We start from the raw sequence: 27,592 nt of genomic DNA on the forward strand, positions 1-27,592 counted from the left end.
CCCCAGTCTGCGGGCCTCCGGAGTAGCGGTGCGGCGGGAGCAGCACAGCAGAGGGGACAAGACCAGGGTAGGAGGGAACTGGCTGGCTGGGAGAGACCCGTACACCATCAAGATGCTGTCCTGGCGGCTGCAAACGGGCTCCGAGAAGGCCGAGCTGCAGGAGCTCAACGCCCGACTGTACGACTACGTGGGCCGGGTACGGGAGCTGGAGCGCGAAAACCTGCTCCTGGAGGAGGAGCTGCGTGGCCGGCATGGGTACGAGGGCCTGTGGGCCGAGGCGCAAGCCCGCTTCGCCAAGGAGGCGCGCAGCCTGCGGCAGCAGCTAGACGAACTGAGCTGGGCCACAGCGCTGGCCGAGGGCGAGCGCGACGCGCTGCGGCGCGAGCTGCGGGACCTGCAGCTGCTAGGCGGGGAGGCACGCGCAGCCCGCGGCCGCCTGAACGCCGAGCTGGACGCGCAGCGGCGGGAGCTGCAGGAGGAGTTGGGCGCGCGCGCCGCCCTCGAGGCGTTGCTGGGCCGGCTTCAGGCCGAGCGCCGCGGCCTAGACGAGGCCCACGAACGCGACGTGCGGGAGCTGCGCGCGCGCGCCGCCGGCCTGACCCTGCGTTACCGCGCCCGCGCCCCCGCGCCCCCGCCGCGCATGCGGGAGGTCCACAACGGCTACGCGCTGCTTGTGGCCGAGTCGTGGCGGGAGACCGTGCAGCTGTACGAGGATGAGGTGCGCGAGCTGGAGGAGGCGCTGCGGCACGGCCAGGATAGCCGGCGCGAGGCCGAGGAGGAGACGCGGCTGTGCGCGCAGGAGGCGGAGGCGCTGCGGCGTGAGGTGCTCGAGTTGGAGCAGCTGCGGGCGCTGCTGGAGGATGAGCTGCTGCGGGTGCGCGAGGCGTACGAGCTGCAGGCAGAGGAGCGGCAGGTCAGTGCGCTGGGAAGCCCCCAGCCCAGGCCCGCGCGCCCTGCGGGTGGGGGCCGCGGGGGAGCGGTGGGGCTCCCCGGACCACGGCTCGTTCATGCCAGGCGCGACGTCGCCCACGTGCGGGGCCGGCCCAGAGAGTGCCGGTGGGGACCCAGGCACCGAAGGGACCGCCCTGCTCTGCAGTGGGGCCTCAGGGTCCCGGCATCTCGCCACCCCTGGCCCTTCGACTCAGTGGGCGCGTGCCAAGTGGCAGGTCCCGCTGGATAGACCCGTCCCTGCCCTCCTATTTGGTTGTCAATTTCTTTGGCCCTTGGCATGACTGGGTGCATCCTGACAAATGACCCCGTCAAGCTCTAGGTTCTCTTTCAGTTTCCTGTGCTTCGAAGACCGAGTTCACTTAAAAGTCAACCAAGAAGCCCCAGAAGTGACTTCCAGAGGTGACAGCTCCTTCCTTCTCAGACAAGTCTCAGTGTTGGGAGGTTTCTAGGCAATGGCCAAGTGTTTATCGTGAGCTGTTCAGAATGGCAGCCCCGCTGGCCCTAGGGCTCCCCTGGGGAAAACTTAACTTGTTTTACAAATCGGTTTTTATTTTGCCAGGTTGATTTCCCAGTTGGAAGCAGCTGGTGGTGGCTCCCTGGGCCACTGCCTCATTTGTTCTTAGGAGGGGCAGTAATCTTAATGCAGAAAAGAGCATTAAGATCAGAGATGTTTTTCTCACAGTACAAGCTGATGTCCGATCTCTGGGTTGTGTAAAAGCTGTGGTAACGCAGGTCCCTATGGCAGGATGTTATTACAAGTACAGGTAATATAAACAGTTCCTATTTCAGAGAAGCAGAGCTCAGACTTCTGACACTGACACGGTGACACCTGTGGCTGGATTTATTGTCTGTACACCTAGCCCAGTCCCAGGGTTAGCCCTGGTCCTGCCCAGTCTGGACCAGAATTGGAAGTATTCCCAAATCCTTAAACTGTCATCTTAGGATGACAGTTTAAGACAACATTCACACAAATTCAGAAATATTTTAAAGGGAACAGTTTGTAGCTTCAAGTTAAAAATTTGTGTTGGAGTGATGATTTTGTGCCTTTTTATAAAATTAGAAGTAAAGGAAACATGGCAGTCGTGGCATAGAGGCTTGTGGTGACCTCACAGGCATCCACAAATAATCAGCAGTTATCTGTTGACTACCCCTGGTCCTTAGCACTGTACTGGGGCTTCACTCTTCAAAGAACTAGAGTCTGGATGGGAAATCATATAAAGCAATACAGTACAAAGTTGTTTGGAATTTAATCTTTTGGATCTTAGGTTTTGTTTGGTCTCTGCCTCATAATTTTCAAAAGCCTTCTGCTGGGGTTGTAGGTGGGACAAGGGCAGGGACCGGTGAAGTATGTGCTGATTTCCGGAGCTTACTCTAGACTCCAGAGCGCTTCCCTTTGCAACTATGGTGGCCAGGGATGCCAGTTCCATGGGGCCCCATGCTCTGTGTTGAGTGAAAGTTAAAGAGTGTCTTTAATGTAAGCTTTCACAGAGCTTTTAACCAAAGAGAAGCGCCTGCCAAACTCACTGCCCACTGAACCCCTTTGTAGGGAACCCCTGCTACCACCTCAAGGGTTCCTGCTGTGCAAGCAGGTTTGGAAAAGGCTTCTTTGAGGCGTGTTTTGTGGGCTAAATCCCCACCATTCGTTTGCAGTCATAGCTCACTTGGCTCATTTTGGACCTGGAAGCTCTGGTTTCAGTGTTCTTTTTTAGCAGCAGAACCCTTCCCCCCCCAATTAACTCTTAAGTGCACCGCCAGATATGAAACAGATAAAAGCAGAGTTCCTCTGATTCCAGGACAGGTGGGGACCTGAAGTGCCATTCAAAATCACCTTATTTGACACAGGGACTCCAGGGCCTTTCCCTGGGGTCACACCTGCCCCAGAACTAGGATCCCACCCTCCTGTCCAGTGATATCTCTCCTATTGGAATTTGCTTCTTTCCCCTAAAAGTAAAGAGTAAGGAAAATGTCTATAAGGACTTGGGTATTTTTCAGTTCCAATTTGTAGCTGTTTCATTATACTGAATGTTTCCTTATCCATAGCCTGAATCTTTCACCAGTTATCTTAAAGCACCCATATTTCAAGTTGCATTCCAAAAGACTCACTACCAAGCGTTAGTATTTTTTTTTAAGAAGTGTAAAAATACTAGCTATTTTGTTAAAGAATAAATATTGATGATTTAACCCCAAGCCTCTGATGTTTTCAAATTCTATAGAAGCTTAGCCTGGGGAGACTGAAAATATCATAAAACCTGATTTAACTAATTTACTGTAATAAAAGTTTCATTACTAAGAGTTAGCCTTTATCAAGAGCTTTTTGTGTGGCAGGTACCAGAGGTACCGAGCCCATCACATGTGTATTCACTCTCAGTCCTCACATCAGTCTTAGGAGGTGGGTACTAATATTTACCCCATCTTACAGATGATGAAACTGAGGTCCATAGGTTACCTAGTTAGTAAGTAGCTAAGCCTGGGTTTGATTCATGCTGCATTGCCTGAGCAACTAACCACTGGGCAATATCCCCTCTCTTCTATCTGTTCTATTAAAGATGAACTTTAAACCAGTATTCAGTTTGCTTTCATAGAACAATGATCAGTGTTCTTCCTAAGGGATAGCACAGAGGTGCCTGTTAATCTACAGTCCTAAAATGCTTTCAGACCCAGCTGGCTGTTGTCAGAATACTTTTAGTGTTAAGTCTTTCATTTACATTTTTTTTTTGCGGTATGCGGGCCTCTCACTGTTGTGGCCTCTCCTGCCGCGGAGCACAGGCTCCGGACGCGCAGACTCAGCGGCCACGGCTCACGGGCCCAGCTGCTCCGCGGCATAAGGGATCTTCCCGGACCGGGGCACGCACCCATGTCCCCTGCATCGGCAGGCGGACTCTCAACCACTGCGCCACCAGGGAAGCCCTCATTTACTTTTTAACGTGTGCCATATGGTTTTAATGGGAACCCCTCTCCCTCATCTGGAGGCAGGAGCACCCACATAGTGCCCAGGCTCTGGGCTGGCACTGCAGCTTGAGGGGGAAAGATGCTCACTGGGACTCTCTTTCTGGGAAAACTGGGCCTTCCCACATGGCCTACATGCCTTAGACCTCTCTGGGAGGCCCCTCACCTCAGATTTGCCAGAGAAGAGTTTGCTGAACTGACATCCAAGTTCCCAGCATTTTATATGTAGTTCAGATCACTTGAAGCCTAATTAATATACCCTGTCTCCCAGTCTGCAGAAAGGGGCTTCAGACAAAACTGTAAGATGTTTGTGATTTACACCAGCCTTGGCCCATAAACGTTGAGATTTTGGCTTGTGAAAGTGCACTCTTAGCCTCGAGCCTGCCTGTGGCCAGCTTCCATGCTCCCAAGACATGACTGAATGAGAACTTTCTTTCGACTGGAATGGAGCTGGTTTAGCTGCCCTACCTGGGTCTGAATTGTGGCTCTGCCACTGTTTGTGTCTCCGTTTCCCACCTGTGAACTAGGGGTAATGAAAATGGCCCACAGGGTGCATCCCCATTCAGTTCATTCATTGAGTACTTGGTGTGCCAAGTTTGCCTCTTAAGTGCTGGGGGTACAGCAGGGAGCATAATGGAAACAAAACAGAAAGTCCTTGACTGCACAGGTCTGGAGGTGGAAACAGTTCAGTGTTCAGGAGCGGGCGTGGCTGGGGCGAGGGGGCGAAGATGGCCTCTACAGGACCTGGACTTCGGCTCTGAGCACGTGGGAAGTCGCTGGAGGGCTCTGCGCAGAAGTGGGTGGTGACCCGAGTCTTCATGGGATCTCCCTGGCTGCTGTGATACACATAGACTGTGTGGGGCACCTGTTGGGAGTAGGGAGACCTCTTTAGGAGACACTTGCCACCGTCAAGGCAGTAGGTGCTAGAGGCTTGGGCCAGGGACAGCAGCGAAGGGCAGAGGTAGGAATCTACCCTGAAGTTGAAGCCCACGGGGTTTGTGGATGGATTGGATGTGGTGGGAGAGAGGGAGAAATCAAGTCCGCTCCAGGGCCTGGGGCCTGAGCAGCTGGAGGAAGGGGTTTGGTGCAGGAAGGCAGGCTTGGGTGGGAGAGCAGATTTCAGTTTGAAATGCCTCTGAGATACCCACCTGGTCTTGTAACATAAAATGATGGGTCTGGAGTTCACGGTGTTGTATGGGCCAGAGCTATAAACACTTAGTTAGCATCCAGTCAATGCTTGTTATTAACACATCTAGTTTTTGCATCTAAATGAGGTTATCACAGAATTTAAATTCCCTCGAGCTCTCTAATGTTCAGGATTCTCAGTGCATGACCGTGACACTTGCAAGCTCTTCCTGTTGTGTCTGGGTGACTTGCTCAGCAAGGAGCTGCTCAAGTTTGGTTAAGAGAAAGTGAATTCTTTGGACAATGAGGGCAGCAGGCTTTCCCTGGTGTAGCCTACATTTCATCATCAGTTGTGATGCTGCCCAAATGTTCTCTAAATAGCAACTAGAAAGGTGACCTTTCTCCCCAGCTCTAACGTTTGGCAAAACTGCTCCTGCTTGGGTTAGAATTAGCTGCTGTGTCTCAGGCTCCAGTGCCTTGGCTTGGCCCACGGTTTGAAAACTTCTGGAGAAGTGGAGGCCAAGTCTGAAGCTTTATTCAACCAGCAGGATCGGTTACAATTTCTGTGAAGACTGTTGGGAGCCAATAATTCTTACATTCCTGCTTCCAGAAGTCAACGAATTTTCCTTTGACCGTTTAGGAAGAGTTGACTCACGTGGGAATGTGGTTGGAACTGCACTTATTTTAACTTAAAACAGTTTGATTTTCCTCCTCTTATTTTGCGGGGTGCAGAAATGTTCTGCACCCCCAGGAGGGAGAGAATCTTCGTGTTACCTCCTTGGCATGGCTGGGAGATCTTGACCTGCTTAGGAGGCTTGTAGTTAGAGAACTGAATGGGTTTGATTTTTTTTTTTCTGAGCATTTTAACAGCAATCAAACTTTTTTGTGAAGAAGGCATTACTACACATTGTCAACTTTTCATATTTAGGTAGAATTTCCTGTAGTAGGAAGGAGTCATATGTTTACAGAACATTTTATACTGTAACCTTGTACCTGAGTTTATACTCCCTCTAAAATGGGGGAACATAGGCTTTTAACACTGAGACTTAACTATAGAATGTGTGAATGTTGTGACTAGATTCTGGCAACTGTCACTTAAATCAAGACTGGCCAATGGTCTGCTTTGATGAACCTCTTTATCTATTTATAATGCCAGTTTTGGAGGGTGTTTACACTTACCCACCCTGGGATACTAGCTAGCGGTTTTTAAATTTACTCCTTTGCTTTAAAAGCTAAGTGGCTTCAGTTTTTGTTTTTAGCATACTTTATATAGACAAAAATAACCTAACAACAATTATTAGCTTAGATATATAGAACTGCTATGAGAAGCAGAATTATTTACATGCTGATCATTCATGCATCTTTTTAGATGGTAAATCCAGTGTGGGATCTTAGTTACAGTCATTCCTTAGTTTCATAAACATTACCTATTTACTTTGGGCCGCCAGCATATTGCCAGGTGCCTTTGGTGGAGGGATTACATGAGAAATGAAAATAGATTCCTTCTCCCGTTGTCTTATAATTTTTAAATTCCACAAAGATGAATGTCTAAAAATGTATCCTGTTAATTGTATTCAGAAATAATGCTACGTTCCATTGCAAACCAAAAGTTAAAGTATATGGAGTTATTCAAAGTTTAAATATTTGTTCAGTTAATTATTCCCCAGCATAACTATAAAATGTTATATAAAACTGTAATGCAGAGTAGGGCAAAACTGTAAAATGGTACAAATGAAACCATTGTGTTTATTAAATATATTGTCGATTGAAAATAGTACATTTTGGGGACTTCCCTGGTGGTGCGGTGGTTAAGAATCTGCCTGCCAATGCAGGGGACATGGGTTCAATCCCTGGTCTGGTAAGATCCCACATTGCCACAGAGCAACTAGGCCCGTCTGCCACAACTACTGAGGCTGTGCTCTAGAGCCTGTGAGCCATAACTGATGAGCCCTTGTGCCACAACTACTAAAGCCTGCATGCCTAGAGCCTGTGTTCTGCAACAAGAGAAGCCACTGCAATGAGAAACATGCCCACCACGACGAAAGAGTAGTCCCTGCTCACTGCAACTAGAGAAAGCCCGTGTGCAGCAACAAAGACCCAACGCAGTCAAAAATAAATAAATAGATAAACATTTATTAAAAAAAAAAAGAAAACAGTACATTTTGAGGAGGGTAATATTATATTGATCATTTCATTTTACATCTAGTTCACCGGTTGCGTGCTGTGTGACTTGCATGTGAAGGGCATTTTTCTAGAGGCAGGGGCTGGGGGGATGCATGAGGCAGTGATAGACTGTGCCTTGCAGTGTCTCCCAGCCAGGGCGGGGGACGTGGACAGATGCAATTAACCAGGAGGGAGTGGAACTGCTATGGGGGCGATGTGAACACGTGCCCAGGGAGCACTTATTAAACTACACGAGAACAGTCATAAAAGTTTATATCCAGGTCTGGCCTTTGACATTTATGCCCAGAATATATTCTTGTCACATTAACATAACTTTTCTTCCCAGATGATTTTAAAGTGGCTTTTCTAGGTGAAACAAAGAACTCTGTATCATGAGTATGGGGGAAATTCTGTTTCAGATCTGAGTAACTTCTGTTTTAAATATAGTAAAACCCCTGCTTTCTAGCCTTATTTATTCATTTATTTTAAACTTCTCTTTATTTTTTTATTTTAAACAGATTTATTTATTATTTATTTATTTTTTAAATTTATTTTTGGCTGCGCTGGGTCTTAGTTGCGGCATGTGGGATCTTCGTTGAGGCACGCGGGATCTTTCGTTGGGGCATGCGGGCTTATCTCTAGTTGTGGCGTGCGTATTTTCTCTCTGTAGTTGTGGCACGCAGACTCCAGGGCGTGTGGGCTCTGTAGTTGTGGTACGCGGGTTCCAGAGTGCGTGGCCTCTGTGGTTTGTGGCATGAAAGCTCTCTAGTTGAGACTCGCGAGCTCAGTAGTTGTGGTGCATGGGCTTAGTTGCCCCATGGCATGTGGGATCTTAGTTCCCTGACCAGGGATAGAACACGCATCCCCTGCATTGTAAGGTGGATTCTTTACCTCTGGACCACCAGAGAAGTCCCTAGTCTTGGCTTATTTTAAATAGCATCTTACTTCACTAGTTTCATGTATTGACTTCCCTAAGCTGACTGATGTCTGAGCTGTAGAGATGCTTTACAAGCATTCATTATTATTAGGGAGAATGAACAGAGAAGCCGGTGTCCTAGCCACATCTTCCTTATGCGCTGATTAAAAAAAAAAAAGAAACCTTCCAGGTGGGAGAAATATAGTATTTAAAAATCATCCTTGGGACTTCCCTGGTGGTGCAGTGGTTAAGAATATGCCTGCCAATGCAGGGGACACGGGTTCGAGCCCTGGTCTGGGAAGATCCCACATGCCACGGAGCAACTAGGCCCGTGTGCCACAACTACTGAGCCTGAGCTCTAGAGCCCGCGAGCCACAACTACTGAGCCCACGTGCCACAACTACTGAACCCCACGCACCGAGAGCCCTTGCTCCGCGACAAGAGAAGCCACCACAATGAGAAGCTCACGCACGGCAACGAAGAGTAGCCCCCGCTCACCGCAACTAGAGAAAGCCTGCGTGCAGCAACAAAGACCCAACACAGCCAAAAATAAAAAAAATTATTTAAAAAATAAATAAAAATCATCCTTGCGATGACTGCATTTTTAATAAACTTGGAGATTTTTCATCTCTTTTTGTGTCCTGAGCTCTTGGTACCTTAAGTTCAACCCAGCAAAGCTTCAGTCCTCTGATCCCAAAACCTTCTGTTCTCCTTAGAGAGAGATCGCCTGCCTGGAGGATGAGAAGGCAGCCCTTACCTTGGCCATGGCTGACCGGCTACGGGACTATCAGGAGCTCGTGCAGGTGAAGACTGGCCTCAGTCTGGAGGTGGCAACCTATAGGTAAGGATGCTGCGCTGAGTCCACCAAGCTGGAGCTGGCAGTGTGAAAGTCCCTGCAGCCTCCGTGGAGTGGCTGTGGCTTTGTGTTACTGAGCACTTACTGCCTGCCAGACGCAGTGCTAAGTCCTTCGCAGCTGCTCACTGCCCATAGTCACCCTCTGGTGGTGGACACCACACATCCCTTTTGCAGGTGAGGGAAGGGGCCTGGAAGCAGGGGTCCAGGCTGCTGAGGGCCTGTGCCTTACCCACCGAGCATGGCAGCCCTTGGCGGAGCCCCTGGCTGAATTGAGGGATGGTCCTAGGGCCAAGCTGGTGGGGGCCTTGCTGGGTCGCTGCTCTGGGAGCTATGCAGCCTGAGTCCTGCAGAAGGGATGCTGGTCAGGGCATGGGGGCAGGGGAGAGGAGGCACTTGCCAGCCTGTCTTTCCCAAGATCCATCTCCACAATCTTCTTGGAAATCTCATGGGGTGAACAATTGCAAAATTAAATTGGTAGGGTATTGAAACAAATGCTGAGTGAGATAAGCTGAGCTTTACTAATAAGGAAAACTTCAAAACAATCGGGCTTTATTTGGGGGAAGGAAGCATTAGAATTTTTTTCACTTGCAAGTGGCAGAAGTCCTTCTCAGACTGGCTCAAGTCAAAAAAGGCATTTATTACTCATATAACTGAAAAAGTCCTTAGTTTTGGGTGTGGTAGGTTCATCCGGTGCCCGGATGGAGTTGTTGGCGGGCTGTCCCTGCCTGCTCTGGGCCCCTCCTTCCTTGCTCTGCCCCCACAGTGGCAGGAGGGGCCCCAAGCAGCTCCAGGCTTTTGTCCTTGCAACCTCCAATCCTGTGGTCAGAGGAGGGGGCTCTTTCCCACCATCCTAGTAGGACTCCTGGACCTGCTCTGGCTCTGCTGGGTCATGTGCCCATCCTTGGCTGGGGGAACAAAGTGCCTGAAAGGGGTTAGCTTCCCATGAGTCACATGGACTGAGATTCAGGCGGGAGGTACCCCAAACCAGGCATCGTTCTAGAGCAGATGCTGGGTCAGCCTAGAAAACCCGCATCTGTGCCCCTGTTAGGCGACACCTGGTGTCAGGTGAGGTCTTTTCTCTACAGAGGCAGTTGGATCTTCCTGTTTCCTTTTTGTAAAAGTTCTCTGGGTCGGAGTCAGGAGACTTTGGTTTTATGCCTCATCTCTCTGGGATTTTGAGCCCTTTCCTTCCTCGCTTTGTCCTGCCCCCAGTTCTCTGTCATGAAAAGTCAGAGGGCACAGGTGGGCATCTTGCCTGAGAGGCCGGGGCCTTACCTCTCTGGTAGGTGTTCACAACCCTACCAGCTTAGCTTTCCTCAAGGCTTAGCTTTTTCTAGCTTTTCTCTTGGTTGCGAGCCTTTTTCACTCATGTCAGCAGGGACAGAGTTTACTCCTGTCTGTGGCCGGGCATTTCTTTAACCCATTTAGGGATTGACGTGGCCGTCTCCTAGGAGATTAGGAAGCATCAGTCCTTTTTGGGAAGTGAGTGATTGATTTCACTGTGTGCCTTCCTGAAGTCCAAGTTTGCGTGGGGAAAATGCGGAGCCCAGCCCAGGGGCCTGCATATGCCCGGTGCTGCCCAGCTCCAGACCCCAGCCTCTGTGGTTAGAACTGCTGCCGCCCCCCTGCCCTCCAGTGCTTAGGATTGAGTCTGGGAGATGCCCGCAGGTCTAAAAGACAAAGAGGCGGTAGAATATGACCTGTTTCTTTGTATCAGCCAAAAGCCTAGCATTTTTTATCACTGATAAGTGTCCTGAAGGTAAACCCTTGTCACGTCTTACGTGATTCTTTCAGTACTTTGTGCTGCTGCCCAAATTCTGAGGCCAGGTATGAAAATTCCTCTTCACAAGTGCCCATTTGATCTTTACAAACCTCCACCTTCCATCTCTGGGAAGTTGACCTTCTTCCCACACCCTGCCTCTCTGAGGGCGGCAGGGACAGTCAGCTCCGTGGGGACCACGTTCCAGGGTCCTGTGCAGTGTGACTGCTCACCAGCCCTGTCCAGAGGTGGCCAGTGCTGCGGCAGGCATTGCTTCGCCCGCCATGGCTGAGGTTGTGTTTCCCCGAAGTTTCGGGCCACTCCTCTAGCACTGCTCAGACAGACATGTGAGATGTGTGAGCCACTGCTCACACACCGCACATGGAAGAGAAGGGCTGTGGCTCTGGAAAGCTGAAAGCACATCGCAGCACGGCTGGACTCTGGGGGCTGTGCTGAGGCCAGGTCTCAAGTATCATGAGCCCTTCCAAACCCAGATATTTAGTCCTTTCCGGTAACCTTAAAGAAGAAACGTTAAGGTAATAATAAAATGGTGCAACTCATAATTTATAGGGATAGACTTACAGTTTATACATAAATATATAATTTAACAAAATAATAAAATTAAAACAAAGCAAACCTCAGAGTCTAGGACTGGTGGATTTCACCAAACCTAAGTGGGCCAGTTGGTGGCCAGGGAGACCGTGGCGCCTGACCTGGCAGGTGAATGTGAGAATGAGCCCTTTGCTCCCACATTGCAGGTGATGATGGGCAGAAGCTGTGGGGCTGGACTGGCGCTGAGGATGCTGAGAGAAGGGGGAAGTGTGGGAGAAGACAGGCTGGCACAGTTGTGCTCGCTCTTGTCTGCCTGTCTCCAGTGGTGTCATGTGGGGCTGGAGATGCTTATCTGCCTGATATGTCATCTCGAGGTTTTTCCTGGCGTGTGAGTGCTTGTTATACGAGGGGCTGAGGGATGAAAGGGGAGAGTCTCAGAAACAGGACAGGGCGTGGTTCTCAGCTGCATCTGCACGTGGGCATCACCGGGAGAAGCTGATGAGGCATCGGCTCCTGGACCCAGTTTAGATATTCCCATTAGATTGGCACAGGGTGGGCCCAGGCATGGTAGTGCTAAAGCTCCGAGGATGATTGTCAGATGCATCCAGGGAAGAGAAACACTGGTCCAGGGCCTTGCTCACAGGGGCCTGCAGACCCATAGTGTCGGCATCACTAGGCATCTCAAACTTGTGGGAAACCTTGGGCCCACCCCAGACCTGCTGATCAAAGTTGCCTTGTCACAAGATCCCAGGTGATTTGTGTGCACACTACTGTTTGCAGAGCAGCCCACAGGCATCCAGAAAGCTCTAAGCCTGTCTCACAGCACCTAGAGGACAAGACAGAGGATAGGCAGGCTGAGTGGGGTGCTGGTGCTGTGGGGGGCTGATGGAGTGTGCAGAGCAGGCTTCCTGGAAGAGGCAGTGCCAAGTCTTGCAGGAAGGGCAGCCAGGAAGAGACCATGTGGGAAGGGCTTTCCAGGCAGAGGGGGCAGCCCGAGGGAGGATCTGGGGACTGACCTGGCGTGGCATCTGTGGCAATGCCGAGGATTCGGGCGTCCCTGGGTAGCTTGGTTTTGGGGGCTGTCATTGAGGGCCATGTATGTTGGGTGGCTGAGAGACACACCCGTGAAGCCGTGGTTTGTGAGCTGGGTGGGGTCTGTGCTCTCAGGCTGCTCTGGAGATGCTCGGCACGCAGGGTGTGGTGCCTGCTCAGAGGGGCTCAGAAGCGTGCAGCCGTGTGCTGAGGATCGTGTGCTGTGGATAAGGCTGCGCGGACCGAGGCAGCCTCCTACACCATAGGAGACAAGGCTTGTCCCCCAAGACACACAAGTGCAGGTTTTCTGGAATCAGAAGGGAGTTGTGAGAATCAGAGAAGTTTTCTAGAGGGAGATGAGATTGATCTGGGTCTTGAAGGATGGCAGAGATTTGAACAGACATAGAAGAGGGGGGAGGTGGGAAGTGGGGGGTGGCATGGGAGGAGGGAGGGAGAAGTATGGTTAGGTGAAAAGTCAAACAAGATGTTAAAATAACAGTATCCAGGGAAATACTGTACATGGTTTACTGCCAATGAACAGAGTTTGATAAAGATGGTTTAGGAGAAGGAATGGAGAGCTTCAGGCCGAGGTAATTAAGAGAGATTTTCAAGGGATGTGGGATTTGAGTTGGGCCTTGAAGGGGCAGGGAAAGTGGGGAATAGGAATTGGACTGGCAGAAAGGTGTCAGAAAGGAGCTCCAGGTGCACAAGTCAGGATAAAAATAAGTGGAGGAAGGAGAATGCAAGATGAATCAGCAGAGGCCTGGAAGGAGGCAGATTGCAGGGGCCTCCATTGCCAGGCCACTGAGATGGGGCGATCCCAGGGCCAAAGCCGAGGAGAGGGGAGCCAGCTGCTGCAGGTGGAGTGCAGGAGGGTCTGGGCCTGGAGTGGAATGGGTATGTGTGTCTGTGGGTGGGGGCAGAGGCCTCGGGAGGTGCATGTGGTGGTCGGAGATTCGGGACCTGACATAGGTAGGTACCCGAGGGAGCCTCTGCTCAGGGCTGGTGGGGGCAGTGATGGAGGGGCCGGGAGCACGAGGTTTCTGGGTAGGAACGTGGGCAGATGTGCTGCTGGGCACACACTCTTGTAAACTAGATCACCCTACAGTGAGCCCTTTCCACAAAGCAGGTGGAGAGGGCTCAGTGGGCTTATTCAGACTTAGTGTATAATCTGAAGATGGTGAAACTGACAGTATTCAGAACCCACCATGTCCCAAACCCCTCCACTGCTGACATAAAGATCAGGCCCAAAAGCTATCGATTGAGAACTTGCAGAAACACAGTTAAAAAATAAATAGAGCACTCCTGCCCCCATCCCCCACCCCAAAAAAAAGAGAACAGAACACAATCATCAGGAGTAAGCTGTTAGAAAATATACTGGAAAAAAAAAAGATAGTCAAAATTGAAACAAAAAAATGCAAAAATAACCCAGGAATAAACTGAGTCCAGAAACCACAAAACTGAGGGTAAGAAGGGGCCCATCCTGGATTTCTTATCTGGGGGACAGATGACGAAATCTCCATCAAAATTTAAAAAGAGGCTTTTTTTTTTTATGTTTTGGGGGTGGAGAATATAACAATTCTGAGTTTTACCTGGAAAAATGGAAAGCAGGGCCAAAGGATTTCTCAGACAGAAAACACTAAAGGGAGTCTTGCCTGGCCAGATACGAAAATGTAGTGCAGAGGTTTCCTGCCTGGGGACTTTATGGCAAAGTCCTTTTAAAAGGTTAGTTTCTTTGTATGTCTGTGCTGGGGGAGGACGTGCAGAGACCCCCTTCCCTCTTTCTATGGCAGTGGGCAGACGTGGCGGGTTTTAACTGAGAATATTCAGTCTCTAGGTTTAGACTGCTAATGAAGCAGTACAGATAACGCTTAACATTGCTAATTTCATCATTTTAATGATGTTTCTGGTTGCTCCATTGTTTTTAAGATCACCTGTACCTTTTTATGTGTCTCTTCAAAGGAGAACATTTCTTGGGAAGTTCTCAAGTTATTGGAGAAATACATTTTTTAAAAATTAATTAATTTATTTTTGGCTGCATTGGGTCTTTGTTGCTGCGCGCAGGCTTTCTCTAGTTGCGGCAGGTGGGGGCTACTCTTCGTTGCAGTGCGCGGGCTTCTCATTGCAGTGGCTTCTCTTGTTTTGAAGCACGGGCTCTAGGCGTGTGGGCTTCAGTAGTTGTGGCTCGCAGGCTGTAGAGCGCAGGCTCAGTAGTTGTGGCGCACGGGCTTAGTTGCTCCGCGGCATGTGGGATCTTCCCGGACCAGGGCTGGAACCCGTGTCCCCTGCATTGGCAGGTGGATTCTTAACCACTGCACCAGCAGGGAAGTCCCCATTTTGTTTTTTTTAAAGTTGAATCCTATTTTTGGGAAAACCTATAGAAATATGTTAACACTGAGACTTACCTGGTTATTAGGTGAAAAATTTGAAGTTAATAAAATCTTGTAGTTTTAAGGATAGAAAATTAGGATCAACGGATACATTTGGTTGTTAGCCTTACCCACATCATTGCGTAAGTGAATTAGCCCTCAGTTAACCATGACTTTAGGTAATCCAGAATCTCTTCCCTTCTTGAACTGCTTTGGTTAATGGAAAATCACCTTTCTTCTGAGGTCAATAGATGATGATGTAGGTGATGATGATGATGGCTGATATTTATCGAGCACATATTCTGTAACAGCCATTGTTGCAAGAACTTTCCAATCACTTTATTAATTACCACCGCAAACCTGTGAGTGCTCCCTGTTTCAGAAATGGGGAAACTGAGCCACAGAGGGTTTGAGCGGCTTGCCCAAGGTCATAGGACTAGGAAGTGGCAGGATTTGAATCCAGGCAACCTGATTCTGGAGGTTTCTCTGTTAACCACTCCCTGTGCTTCCTCTTTCTGCTTTATTAGTAATCTTATTCTTTATGTCAGTCTTTTTTTTTCTGTCTCTGGAATTGACTAATGGGCTTTCCTTATGTGATTTCATCCTGAGCACAGAGGAAATGACCAGAGGCTGCCTGGCACCACTGCCTCCTTGTTGTCTTTCATATGCCTATGCTTAGGACAGACCCTTTCCAAACCAGATGGTGATGCTGGTCCTGTGGATGGACTTCTGCCCCTCTCTCCTTCCTTCCCACTCCAGTCCCCAGTCTAGAGTGACAGGCGGTCGGTCCCCTGTCCTCTCTGGAGCTGGGGCCCAGAGAAGCTCCTTCTCCCAGCCCCTCCCCCTTTTCCTCCAAGAGCCTGCGTTTTGCCAGGAAGCACCACGTGAAACATCTCTCCACCCAGGACCAGGCAGACTCCCCCACTGGCGTTGCTTCTGGAAACATCCTCCGACTCTGCCTCCTCCCTGGCGCTTGTCCCTGTTTCTGGTGGGCGTGCAGGGCGGCCGCCTTGTGCCCACTGTGTGGAGCCGCAGCAGATGTGCCCTGAGCTGCTGTCAGGATGATCTATCCCAGACGGGAGCCCCGCTGCTGGCTGGCCCGTGGGTGGTCTGTTAGGGCCTGGCACCCAGCCAGGGGCCGCATTAGAGCTCCCTTCCAACCTGTGGGCTTGTCTCGGCGGCCTTAATGAGGCCAGGGACCTGGTTTTCCAGCACATGTCTGCTTGTTTTCCTGCTTTTCGAGAGGCTGCCAACCCGTGGGCCTGTGTGAGATGTTCACTTATAGCCCGTGATTCAGGCGGTTGGCATTTCTCACTGGCACGGTGGGTCCCAGGCAGTTCTCTTCTACCGCTCCCCAAATCCCCAGAGACTGCTTGACCTGCTCCTTCAAGTTGTACGAGTCTGTTCCTTAAAAACCTTCCTTTGAGAGCTTTTGAGGGAATTGACCCTTTTTGGCCTTGCCCCAGGCGCTTTGTTTATGCCTCTGCCACCTAGTCTTGTGAGCTGTGCTGGTGGAGACGGGTTGTCGGTTGTCGTGTGTCATTGCGGGGGTGGGGGTGGAGGGTTCGTAAAGGCATGGATTCAGGGACCAGTGTCCCAGCATGCCTGTGAGGCCCTTTGCTGGGCGCCCAGGTCGAGAAGGTGGCTCCTGCCTGTTGGATCAGCCGTTGGGAGGAGGAGTCACTGTGGACCTGAGTGCTTCCCTAGTGGGAGCTGCTGCTCTTCCCTGTAGGGACATTTCGATTGAAATCATCAAGAGATGTTGGATCTGCTTTCATTAATATGGTCTGGAGGGTCTGTCTGCAGGATTTGTTCTAAAATGTATGTGAAATGGCACCATCTCTGGCCCCGCAGGGAGGCCCAGGCAGCCTGCAGGGCGGCTGAGTGCCCAGGCCTGAGCTCCCTTTCTCTCGCTGAGGAGTGCAGGCCTGCACTCCAGTCTGCTCACCTGTAGGGCCAGGATGCCCATCGTCAGCCCAGTGTGGGGTTGCCAGGAGGACTTGGTGAGATAGAGGGGAGGGTTAGAGCCTGCTTGGTGCTCAGTCTTAGGGTTGGTGAAGGCCTGGGGCACAGGAGCATTAGTGCTGTGTCACCCCTCGGGGTCTGGTGCCCCCTCCTGACTCAGGGTCCTGAACTCGGTAAAAGTTTGGTGGTGGTTTGGATTTTCCCTGAAAGAGAAGCAAAACCATTCCCCCTTTGAGGGGAGAGGGAAGAAATTTTTCCCCCAAGGGGATCTTCTTTATCCTGACCCCCCACCCCCACCCCGCCGCCACCTCCCCAGTCATCAGTTCTCTGCTGACCTGGATGCCCTGCAAGCACTTTCTGTCCTGCCTTGGGCAGCTAGCATGGGAGCCCTGTGGTACCTGAGCCTTCCTCCCAAGCAGGCAGAGAGAAGATCTGAAATAGGACTTGGCTTCTCAGTAGCCCGCCGTGGACCCTTAGCTGTAGGATGCTACCTTTCCTGCTACTGTCATCCTGGGGCACAGACCCTCACAGGCTGACTTTTACCTTGAACGTGTTCCTTTTATTCTATACAGACCTCGGGATTTTCTCGGCAGTGGAAGCTATTTGTGTTCCTGGAACCGAACATGCTTGGTCATGAGGGTGTGGGATTAATGGGCTGGTGTCCTGTTTCCTGGCTCTCGCCTGGCATGGAGGGCAGGGCTCTGGACGCGGCCCCTCGGCTTCCTGCGTCCACACATGCACACTGCAGTCGCAGCTTCCAGGAGAACCCTCCTGTGCACACCTGGACTGGAATCCCTCTCATCCTTGTCTTTGCTTTTTCCTCAGGGGGGCCTCCTTGCTCTCTTCCACCTGCCCACAGGGTTCTCGCATTTGTGGGAATCACTGCATTTGAATCAGTGGAAATAGAACTTGGCCCTGGTCTGCCTGATCCGAGAGTCCCCACCGGCTCCGGCGTCCCTTCCCTCTTTGGCTGCCTGGCTCTCAGTGGTCAGATCAGCATTTCCAAGTGGACCCCGCTTCTGCTTGCCCTTTGCCATATGCAGTATATTTCTTGGAACTGACGTTAGTGACCTCACACATTGCCCTAGCAACTGAACAACTGGTGTGCCCGCAGCAGCCCATGTCCTAGGGTCTCCAAGCGATGGACATCCCGCACTGACCCACTGCGGTGTGCTGGGGCTATGGGGCCTGACCTCTGCTCTCTCCTCAGGGCTCTGAGTCATAGACGTGAATAACAACTTAATGAAGACTCTAGAGTTTTACACTTTGGGAGCTAGACATGGCCAAAGAAACCACCTAGTCCAGTTCATTTTGCCATTTTATCAGAGGAGATAACTAGATGCCGCCTGGAATGAGACCCCTGGGGGCCATGGTGGTGGAGGGGGGTGGTCTGCAGCTCTTCCTTCTCCTCTTACGCCTGCCCTTTCCATCTCTCCTCTTTTTTCATCTCTAAGATGTCCCCATGGAACCCAGTATGAAAACTGCAGATGCAGTCTGGCTGCCTTATTTACAAACAAATGTCAGTCCTTATTCTGCCCTTAGTCAGCCCCTGACCTGTGACTCCAGAGAGACCCCAGTGGGGTAGTAGTAATTGTTTTGGGTCCCTGTAGCCCAGGGTGACCTGCCAGGCATGGGCCCTTCCTTGCTTCCCAGGGAAGCCAGACCCCCAACCTCCCTTCCTGGGCCCACATCCCTCTGTCTCTTCCTCCTCCATGCCCTGGGTTTGGAAGGGTTTTCTAGAAGGCCTTGGCTCTCCAGTCCTTCTGAAGCCCTGGCCCCCTCATTTTGTTCATTTAGCTGAGAGACGCTTTCTCCAGCCAGGTCTGCTGGGGTGGGCTTGCGTCGCAGTAGTGCAGCATCTGCAGACACATGACACTGTGACAGTGTATCATTGACCAGATCGACAGCTAACAGAGGCACTTCTTGTCTTTTATTTCCTAATGAGTTTTTTTAAAATAATTTTTACAGAGCCTTACTGGAAGGAGAAAGTAATCCGGAAATACAGATCTTGATTGAGCGCATTGAAAATGTACCACAAGGTAAATATAAGGAAAGCTTATCATTTAACGTTAAGATGCTGTCTATCTGAGCAGGTTCATTCCATGGATAAAGAGTAAAGCATCATTTATCTGGAAGAGTTGGGGTTAGATAAGAGTTTTCAGATACCTGTCATTTGTCCCTCTCAAGTATCAAATAGATTTTATTTAATGGGCCATAGTTTCAATAATAATGCAAATGAAATTGTGTGGGAAAGGGCTTCATTAACTCATTTGTTCATCTAGCCAGTGTTTGAGGGTGCTTCCTACCCAGCGTGGTGAGGGAGGAGAGGGCTGATGGAAAGCTGGAAAGTGTGAAGGGTGAGAGGTGGACATGGATTTATTCATCACACCCTGTGGAGGGAACACCCTTTACAGACCAAAGACTTACAGCCTTAACCCAAACCTAGGGAGGTATTACTTTGTACAGCAGGCAATCAACACTGGAACTCGTGACCCCACCGGCGGGAGAGGTGGGAAGGATTACACTGTTTCCGCCAGCTTAGGTTTGCGTGGGCAGCTCAGGGTGGTGTGAGCGGCAGTGTCACCTAGTGCCCTGAAGTCAGCCTCTGTTCGGGCCAAAAGCTGCAGCACAAAGCCTGTATTTCCTGTAGCTGAACTGACATTAGAGAGTTAATGTTCATCAGAAAGACCCGGAGAACCTGTAGGATAACTTTTTTTTTTTAAAGTTTTCTCAGTCCTGTAAAACCTTAAAAAGCTTTCTGGCTAAGCAAGGGCGGATTACATTATGTGCAGTATGTTCTGTATACACCTTACTCTGTGTAGTTTCAGGCTCCATGAGTGTTGCCATGTTCAAAATCATGGTACATTGGGATTACATGTGTGTACTGGTTAGTGTTGTCAGGAGAATGTGATTATAACAGTCAATCTGGATAGGTGGTAGTTTTAAAAAAAAATTACACTCCCCATCTTTATTTTCAAAAACAACATTTCTATTAGACACTTCACAGATTGACAGGTCACTGCGTTCAGAATAATTTTGGTTCCAGTCATCTGTGACTGGAAGGGATTTGGTCTTAGTGTCCAGCAAGTTTGCTTTTGAATTTGAGAGTAAGGTTGGTTGGCTGCCATGGGGGAGACCCAGGGGGCAAGAAGCCAGCTCAGCAGATGGGTGTGGGTGGGCACAAAGTGGTGCCTGCAGGGTGGATGATGCTCCTGGCCCGGCCACATTCCTGCCACCAGCTGCCACCCCTAAGAGCAGGTACCCAGGGTGGCATGTCTGCGGATGGTCCAGAGCAAAGCAGGAAGCCCCATGGACCGCCTCCCAATCCCAGGACCATGACATTAAGACAGATTGTAGTATTGGTGGTTGGTTGGCTTCCTGCTTTGGCACCTTTTCAAATGAAATGTTTGTATTAAAAAAAAAAAAGTATAAAAACAGAAGAAATCAGGAATTAAAAAAAAAAGTGAAATTCTTCAATATTTGTTGGCCCAACATGGAAATCAATGAAAAATAAGAGCATAGTAAAAGGTGGAGGGGTTATGCCATTCAGTGTTTAGTATTTATGTACTCTGTAGTAATTATGAAGCTCTTCTCTGCTAATCAGTAAAATAAAGTTATCTCAACAAAGTGGAGATGAAGGATTCCAAATTGTGAAATTTCTGCCACATAAATAGCGCCCCTAACGTCTCTGGCACATGTGCCGTGCTTTACGATCACACGTTTGATATATTTAAGATGCATGAATATTTTAAGATCAGTAATTGGAGAAAAGTGTTGTGTGGAAGCATTCGTAGGGCTATATTTTATTGTCATAGGTTTCTTTAAACTACCAGAAAAAAATAATTTGGGGGTTGAAAATATCTCATTTATAATGACCCTCCGGTGGTAATAGTGTATATTATGATGGGATGGGATTTGATCTGTGGTGATGCTTTTCAGATGAAAAAAGGTAATGATGACTGTCATTTTAATGCACCGTTCAATTCCTACAGAATTCAGAAACAAGCCCTATCAATATACCACCTCAGTATTACAGAGGGAAAACGAAAGAAATCTGTTTCCAAGGCAGAAAGCACATTCGGCGAGCTTCAGTCACAGCCTGGTGCCACGTTCTCAGACGGCTGTTAGAAGCGCTGCCAGAAGAGACTTCCTGGGCTCCAGATACTCTTCCTTTGTCACTGCCCGGCAGGAGAACTCTTATGAAAAAACTGCCAGCAGTCAAACCAACTTCAGACATTTCTCTCCAACCCCTGGTCTTTTAAGAAATACTGAAGCTCAAGTCAAAACATTCCCTGATAGACCAAGAACCGAAGGTATAAAGGGTCCCCCCACTAGTTTAGCCAAAGAGTCCGCCGTTGCCCAAGAGTCCTACCAAGAACGCCGGGACAATGTGGTGGCAGGTGCTCCCGAGAGCACTTGGTCGAATGAGAGGACCGTCATTTTGGGAAAGAAAATGGAAGCTAAAGCCACAAGGGAGCAGGAGAGAAACAGACCGGGAACCATCCAAACAAAGCGAGAAGAGAAAATGTTTGATTCTAAAGAGAAGGCTTCAGAGGAGAGAAACTTAAGGTGGGAAGAACTTACAAAGTTAGATAAAGAAGCAAGACAGAGAGAAAGCCAGCAAATGAAGGAAAAGGCAAAAGAGGAGTCACTGAAGGAGAAAAGCGTGAGGGAGAGAGAGATACCGATCAGTCTAGAAGTATCCCAGGACAGCACAGCAGAGGCGGCCCCCCAAGGTCTCCAGACACCCCTAAAGAAGGATGCTGGTGATGGAACACGTAGAGGGGTGGAAACGAGAGAGGCGGGGCTCGGGCTGGGCACCAGTGAAACTGCAGGCTCTCTGAAAGGTAATTCCACGACCGAAACCATAGCTGAGAACATCGTTTCCAGTATCCTGAAGCAGTTTACCCACTCTCCCGAGACAGAAGCATCTGCTGATTCTTTTCCAGACACAAAAGTCACTTACGTGGACAGGAAAGAGCTTCCCGGTGACAGGAAAACAAAGACTGAGATAGTCGTGGAGTCAAAACTGACTGAAGAGGTCGACATTTCAGATGAAGCTGGCCTGGACTACCTGTTAAGCAAGGATGCTAAGGAGGTGAAGCTGAAAGGAAAATCAGCTGAGCATTTGATCGGAGATATAATCAGTCTTGGTCTGAAGGGGAGAGAGGGGAGAGCAAAGGTCGTCAACGTGGAGATCATCGAAGAGCCCGTGAGCTATGTCAGTGGTGAGAAGGCGGATGAGTTTTCTACACCATTCGAAGTGGAGGAGGTCGATGACGTGTCTCCGGGCTCCAAGGGGCTTGTTGTTGAGGAGGAAGTTTACGGAGAAACAGATATCACGTGCTCAGGGAATGAAGGTCAAAAGACCAGGCAGCCCCAAGAGAACATAACTCACTTTGAAGAAGTGACGGAGGCAGGTGACTTGGAGGGAGAGCAGAGTTATTTGGTGTCGACTCCGGACGAATACCCTGGTGGCCATGAGAGAGATGAAGGCCCTGTGTATGGGCAGATCCACATCGAAGAGGAATCCACCATCAGGTACTCCTGGCAAGATGAAATTGTGCCAGGGTCTCGGAGAAGAATGGAGAGGGACGATGCATTGGGAGAGAAGGTTGTGAAGCCACTGGATGTTCCAGAAGCATCTCTGGAGGGGGACATGGGTTCTACTCACTGGAAAGGACAAGCGAGAAGTGGTGAATTTCATGCTGAACCCATAGTCATTGAAAAGGAAATTAAAATACCACATGAATTCCACACATCCATTAAGAGAGGCTTCAAGGAGCCCAGGCACCAGCTGGTGGAAGTGATTGAGCAACTGGAGGAGAGCCTTCCGGAGCGCATGAAGGAAGAGCTGTCCACCTTCACCAGAGAGGGTCAGGGCGGGGCCAGGGGTGGTTCCGTTGATGTAAAGAAAGTCCAGACCGCGGGTGGCGGGGCTGTGACCTTAGTGGCCGAAGTCAACCTCTCGCAGACGGTGGATGCCGATCAGTTAGACCTGGAGGAGCTGAGCAGGGATGAAGCGGGGGAGATCGAGAAGGCCGTGGAGTCGGTGGTACGAGACGGCCTGGCTAGGCGGCACAGCCCGGCCCCTGGCAGCCCAGATGGGGAGGCCAGAATGGAGGCGCCGGCTGCTAGCCGCGGCTTCAAGCGCTGGGCCACCCAGGAGCTGTACAGCCCCTCTGGTGAGGAGGCCGACGCCGGCCGGGCCTCTTCCCGCACGGAGCTGGTCACTTCCCAGGGCCCCGTGTTGGCCACCGTGGAAGTCACCAGCCCAAGGGGCTTTGCCCAGTCACACGTGCTGGAGGACGTCAGTCAGTCTGTGAGGCACGTTCAAATAGTGCCCCCTGGAACTTGGAGGGCTGAGCAAGTCTCACCTGAAGGATCCGCCGCCCAGGTGGTGGAGGTAAGTGGGGAAGGTGACCTGAGTTGGGCGGCAAGCTCGGCGGAAGCCAGCTTGTCCGCAAGGCATCTTACGTCGGGTCCCGATCAAAGTCAATTGTCCAAAGAAGTCTTCTTCCCAGGGCCTGACTCTCCCTGTCCGGGGGCAGGGGACTCAGAAGAGCCTGGCCTGGCAGAGGTTTCCACAGATCCTGACAGATCGGGGAGGCACAGCCCATTTGGCTCCCAACAATTTCCTTCTAAGAGGGAAATTACTTTTCAGGCTCCCGCTTCTGAGGCAGGGAAGGTTGGTGATTATTTTTCAGAAGAGTCAGTGGGTACCCAGACTTCTGTGAAGCACCTTCAGTTAGGCCTCAGGGAGGGGTTCAGTGAGCAGATCCAGCTCACAGCCCCCCTTTCAGACAGAATGGAGTTGGGTGTCAGAGAAGCTTCTGTGCACACGGAAGTGTGGTCAGGGAATGGCACATCCATCAGGCACATCAAGACCGTGCCTCAGAGGCATCAAGGCACCGAGCAGATAGTTCCCCCACCCTTGAAATTTAGTGACTCAGAAAGCAAAGCCCACAGAGAGGACTTGGCAGATGTGACCCAGGCCACCCATAGTTACGCTGTGGGTAGGAAAATCCTGATGACTGAAAAGAGCACCTTCCAAAGGGCCGTTTCTGAATTGCCTCAGGAGGCTAGTTCAGTAGACACCTCAGGGGCGGAAGCGACATCAGATGTGAGCAGATCCTTTAGGCATATCCAGCTGGGTCCTGCAGAAACCAACACCTCTGCCCACGTTGTCTTCCACGGACCCATTTCCAAAACATTTGCACTTGCTGGTTCGGTGGACTCCCCTGAGGTAGGCGAGGTCGAAGACAGTGGCAGAACACTAAGGCATGTTGCCCTGGGGCCCAAAGAAACTTCGTTTACCTTTCAGATGGACATGAGTAACGTAGAGACGACCCCCCGCTGGACCCGAGAGGCCACAGTCCTCTTCCCCGCAGGGACAGAAGCAGAAGCTTATAGTGTGTCTGACCGTGATGCCTGGAGAGATGCCAGCAGTAGGAATGACCTGGCAGCTGGCGTGAGCTTTCAGGGCTCTGCGGGGGACAAACACCAGGCCCCCGGGGAAAAGGGCAAGGAGCAGGCCGAGTTTGATAAGATGGTGCAGCTGCAGAGGATGGTAGACCAAAGGTCGGTGATTTCGGATGAAAAGAAGGTTGCCCTCCTCTATCTAGACAATCAGGAGGAGGAGAATGAGGGACACTGGTTTTGATAAACATATTTTGTTTTAAATGCCATCTTATTGGGTAACATACCGACACACAAAGGCCTTTACTTCCTTTAGGGGAGGGAGGCTCACTCTTTATTAAAACCTCCCCCCTTTTTTACTTTCTTTAAAGAGTGCTCCAGGCAATGTCAATTTACTTGATAATCTGTAAAGATTTCAAACTAATTCATGCCTTAAAAGGCTTTGGAATTTTATTGAGTTGGAACTTTGACAAAAATACTTTTTATCTTTTTAGTCTTAAAAGTTCCTTGTTCTGGAGTTTTCTTTCTACTCTACCATTCTTGCACCAGGTCACAGAAATGCCTCACATCTGTTTGAAACTATATCTAGGTAAGATGCCTAAATGGTAATGAGATTAAAGTAATATATTTAAGAGTAAATCTTATTTGCATGTGCTAACATTAAATAGTAAACTAACATTTTAAGGGAAAAATGAATACATTTTTCTCTTTCCAAAGTCTTTTCAAAAAGAAATCATAGGAAATAAGCAGATTTTAAAAAAAGCTAAATGATTTCATCTTAGGAAAAAGTTATTTGTCATAGAGTTAAATTCATTTAAAAACTTGAATGAATTGCTTTCTATGTGCAGAAATTTAAATAATATAGTATTTTATTTATGGAGAGGACAGCTCCAGCCTCCTGCAGTATATCAGATCAACACACTAGCTATGTTTGCATAAGTTCCTGGAACACGCTGCACTGCGTCCAGGCAGGGACAGGGGCTGGGGGGATGATTATTGGGAATGGCTTACAGTACCAATTTTTTGCAATACTAGGTGGTTTAGTGCACAGTCTAAATATTCTTTTTTGTTATAACCTAAGTTCTGGAGTAGCCAGCTCTTACCAAGGTATACTTGAGCTTTTCTGCACTTTAGCCTCTAAACATTTAATTTTACTGGTGGGAGGTAGACCCTGAAGACAGTAAAAAGAACGTTGATGCGCAGACTGTAGCTGGACTTGTGGGATGGTCATGCACAGTAAAGTTGAAAGCCCAGGTGGGCTGTGCCTCCCAAAGAAGCCCTTTCCAACCCACTGATGATGGGCTGGAGGCCTTTCTGAGCGCAAAGAGTTAGAGATGGAAAAACGGCAATCAACCTCATGGAGGTTTTTGCACTTTTGAAAGAAATCATGACAGTGGCGGTGTTTTGTCCAGGGGAAACAAATAATACATTAAACAGAATAAGGTGTTTTGGGGAGGGAACTGGGTGCCTCTCCCGCCGCCCAGCCCTGAAGCACCCAGGAAGGGCCCTGGAGGAAGGCAGAGGCCCTACTCTTCTGGGCCACAGAGTGTGGCCCTGTAGATATACACCACTGGGTTTAAGATACTAGAATGGGTGTGTTCTGTTGGATTTATTTTATTTTACATAAAGGTATTGTTTTTAAAGCTTCCTTCTTTAAAGGTGTAGCCTCACATAAAGATAGTATCTCTAGGAGCACAGTATTGTAATCCAAACTAGTTTCTTTCACTTAATGTTGTCGAAACTGTACTGCCCCTAACTTTGTCATCCTCAGGTAGGACATGATGATGGGGGCCAGTTATGGAATTTGAGGGTCTTCCCTCTAGGTTTTACTGATGGCCCTCAGACCTCCACAACGCATATCTCCTCAGCTGCCAGGAATGGCTACAACAAGTAGTTTAGGGAGAGTGCGTTTTCCTAATCAAGAAGTGGAGGATCAATGCAGCACAGCTTTCAGGGTGATCTATTTTTAAAACACCGTGAAGCGGGTATAGAAAGAAAGCTGATTTGAATTGCAAGTGTAAACCTTTGTTATCTGCCAAATGCACTAGTGATTGTCAGAAACTGGTATGGTGGTGACGGCTTTGCCAATGAAGACTTCTTGTTTCTAATAAAAAGATGAGTTGATTTTATGTTAGTTGTAATTGGTAATGATTTGTATAAGTTATTTATTGGTGAGAATTCGGTCAAGGTGACAGCCTACTGTTTGATGGCAAGACAGACTGATGATGGCGGGAGTCTGTTATGTGTGTCTAAGTAGGCTTAGTTTAATGTCACTCTCCTAGCTTGTGACCTTGGAAATGAGGGCTAATGTGAATAGGTTTATTAAAGTCATGATTGACCTCCATTGGAAAATAAATGTCTTAGATCTTAATTTTTATTTCCATGTTGGAATGCATATCTTTAAGAAGTATCCTGACAAGAGTATTTACCAATATGGAGTCATGAGCTGTTGTTGGTTACTAAGACTCTGGAACACCCAGGAGCAGGGTGTGCCCTTGACCCTGTGACAGGTCATGCCACAGCTCCATGTCCTTTAAAACCAGTCACTCTGGAGACAATAGTAGTCAACTGTGTGGTGGGACAGGGTAAGGACACAACCAGTCTTTTCACATTTATTTTTGTGTAGACAAAACGGTATTAATGGAATGTTTTTCACCTTCCCACTGGCTGTTTTGATATTGTTTGTTTAAAATGTATATTTAGAATGGAATCATCTGAAAAGCTGATCTTGCTAACTACCTATGAAGGGATATGTCATAAGAATGTATAAAAATAAAAATCTAAGAAAAAATCCCACATTGTTCCTAAAGAGAATGAATGTTTTCCAGTAGGTTTTTTTGTGGTTTTTATGTAAATTCTAATTAAAGCATATATGTGTTTATGTGCATGTTTTTTTATGGTGGCACAGAATCACTGGGGAGAATATATGTGAAAAGTCCCAGTTCTTTAATTCCTCACCTGAATTAGAACTCGATATTGTTAGCACAGAACTAGAAAGCATGGCAGACAGAGCATAAACCACTGGCTTGTATTTAAATAGACTGGACAGTTTGTGGTAAGAATGACATCCTGGAAGGCTAGTGACAGTAGTGTGACCAACCATCCCGTTTGGCCTTGAATGGAGGGGTCTCCTGGAACATGGGACTTTCAGTGCTAAAATGAGAACAGTCCTGAGCACACCATGATGGTTCATTACTAACCTTAAGTGCAAACCGGAATGGCTAATCATGCCCATCTCTTAGGAGCTTGAAAAAAGTGCGCTAGTTTGAGACAAAGGAGTAGATACTCTTACCTGTTTGTAGCGTTGTACAAAAACAAAATAAACCAAAACATGAATAGCTAGACTCTTCCTTTCATTTTGAAGTTAAAACATTTAATAGATGGGAGACATTTGATGGAACATTCCTAAATTCATTCTTTCTCAGGGTGGTGGCTAAATGTTTTAAAAAGTGTTTTAGTTTCTGTGATTCCAAAATACTATCCTACAAGAAATAGAGGAAGAAGTAACATCATAATTTATATTTTGTTTTTTCAAAAAT

At 49.0% G+C, this 27,592-nt stretch overlaps 1 protein-coding gene across 2 annotated transcripts; it reads left to right on the forward strand.

The window, feature by feature from the left end:
* SYNM (synemin) lies at nt 1–26,934 on the forward strand. 2 transcript variants are annotated; one of them, XM_027083196.1, is made up of 5 exons: nt 2–913; nt 8,818–8,942; nt 18,603–18,673; nt 20,627–23,040; nt 23,959–26,934. In XM_027083196.1, the coding sequence occupies exons 1-5, from the start codon at nt 113–115 to the stop codon at nt 24,295–24,297; spliced, it is 3,750 nt and encodes a 1,249-aa protein (XP_026938997.1). In that variant the 5' UTR covers nt 2–112; the 3' UTR covers nt 24,298–26,934. The 2 variants fall into 2 exon arrangements, with proteins under 2 accessions (XP_026938996.1, XP_026938997.1); XM_027083195.1 differs by having other exon boundaries at nt 1–913; nt 20,627–26,934.
* The last annotated feature ends 658 nt before the right edge of the window (nt 26,935–27,592 follow it).

This window comes from Aethalodelphis obliquidens, unplaced genomic scaffold (genome assembly GCF_003676395.1).
Source record: "Aethalodelphis obliquidens isolate GAN/ISIS:26980383/991018 unplaced genomic scaffold, ASM367639v1 scaffold49, whole genome shotgun sequence".
Classification (NCBI taxonomy): domain Eukaryota; kingdom Metazoa; phylum Chordata; class Mammalia; order Artiodactyla; family Delphinidae; genus Aethalodelphis; species Aethalodelphis obliquidens.

Coding starts and splice junctions, on each gene's coding strand:
- SYNM (XM_027083195.1), top strand. CDS start 113: ATGCTGTCCTGGCGGCTGCAAACGGGCTCCGAGAAGGCCGAGCTGCAG. Junction 8,943..18,602: donor CTGGAGGTGGCAACCTATAG/GTAAGGATGCTG, acceptor TAATTTTTACAG/AGCCTTACTGGAAGGAGAAA. Junction 18,674..20,626: donor CATTGAAAATGTACCACAAG/GTAAATATAAGG, acceptor CAATTCCTACAG/AATTCAGAAACAAGCCCTAT.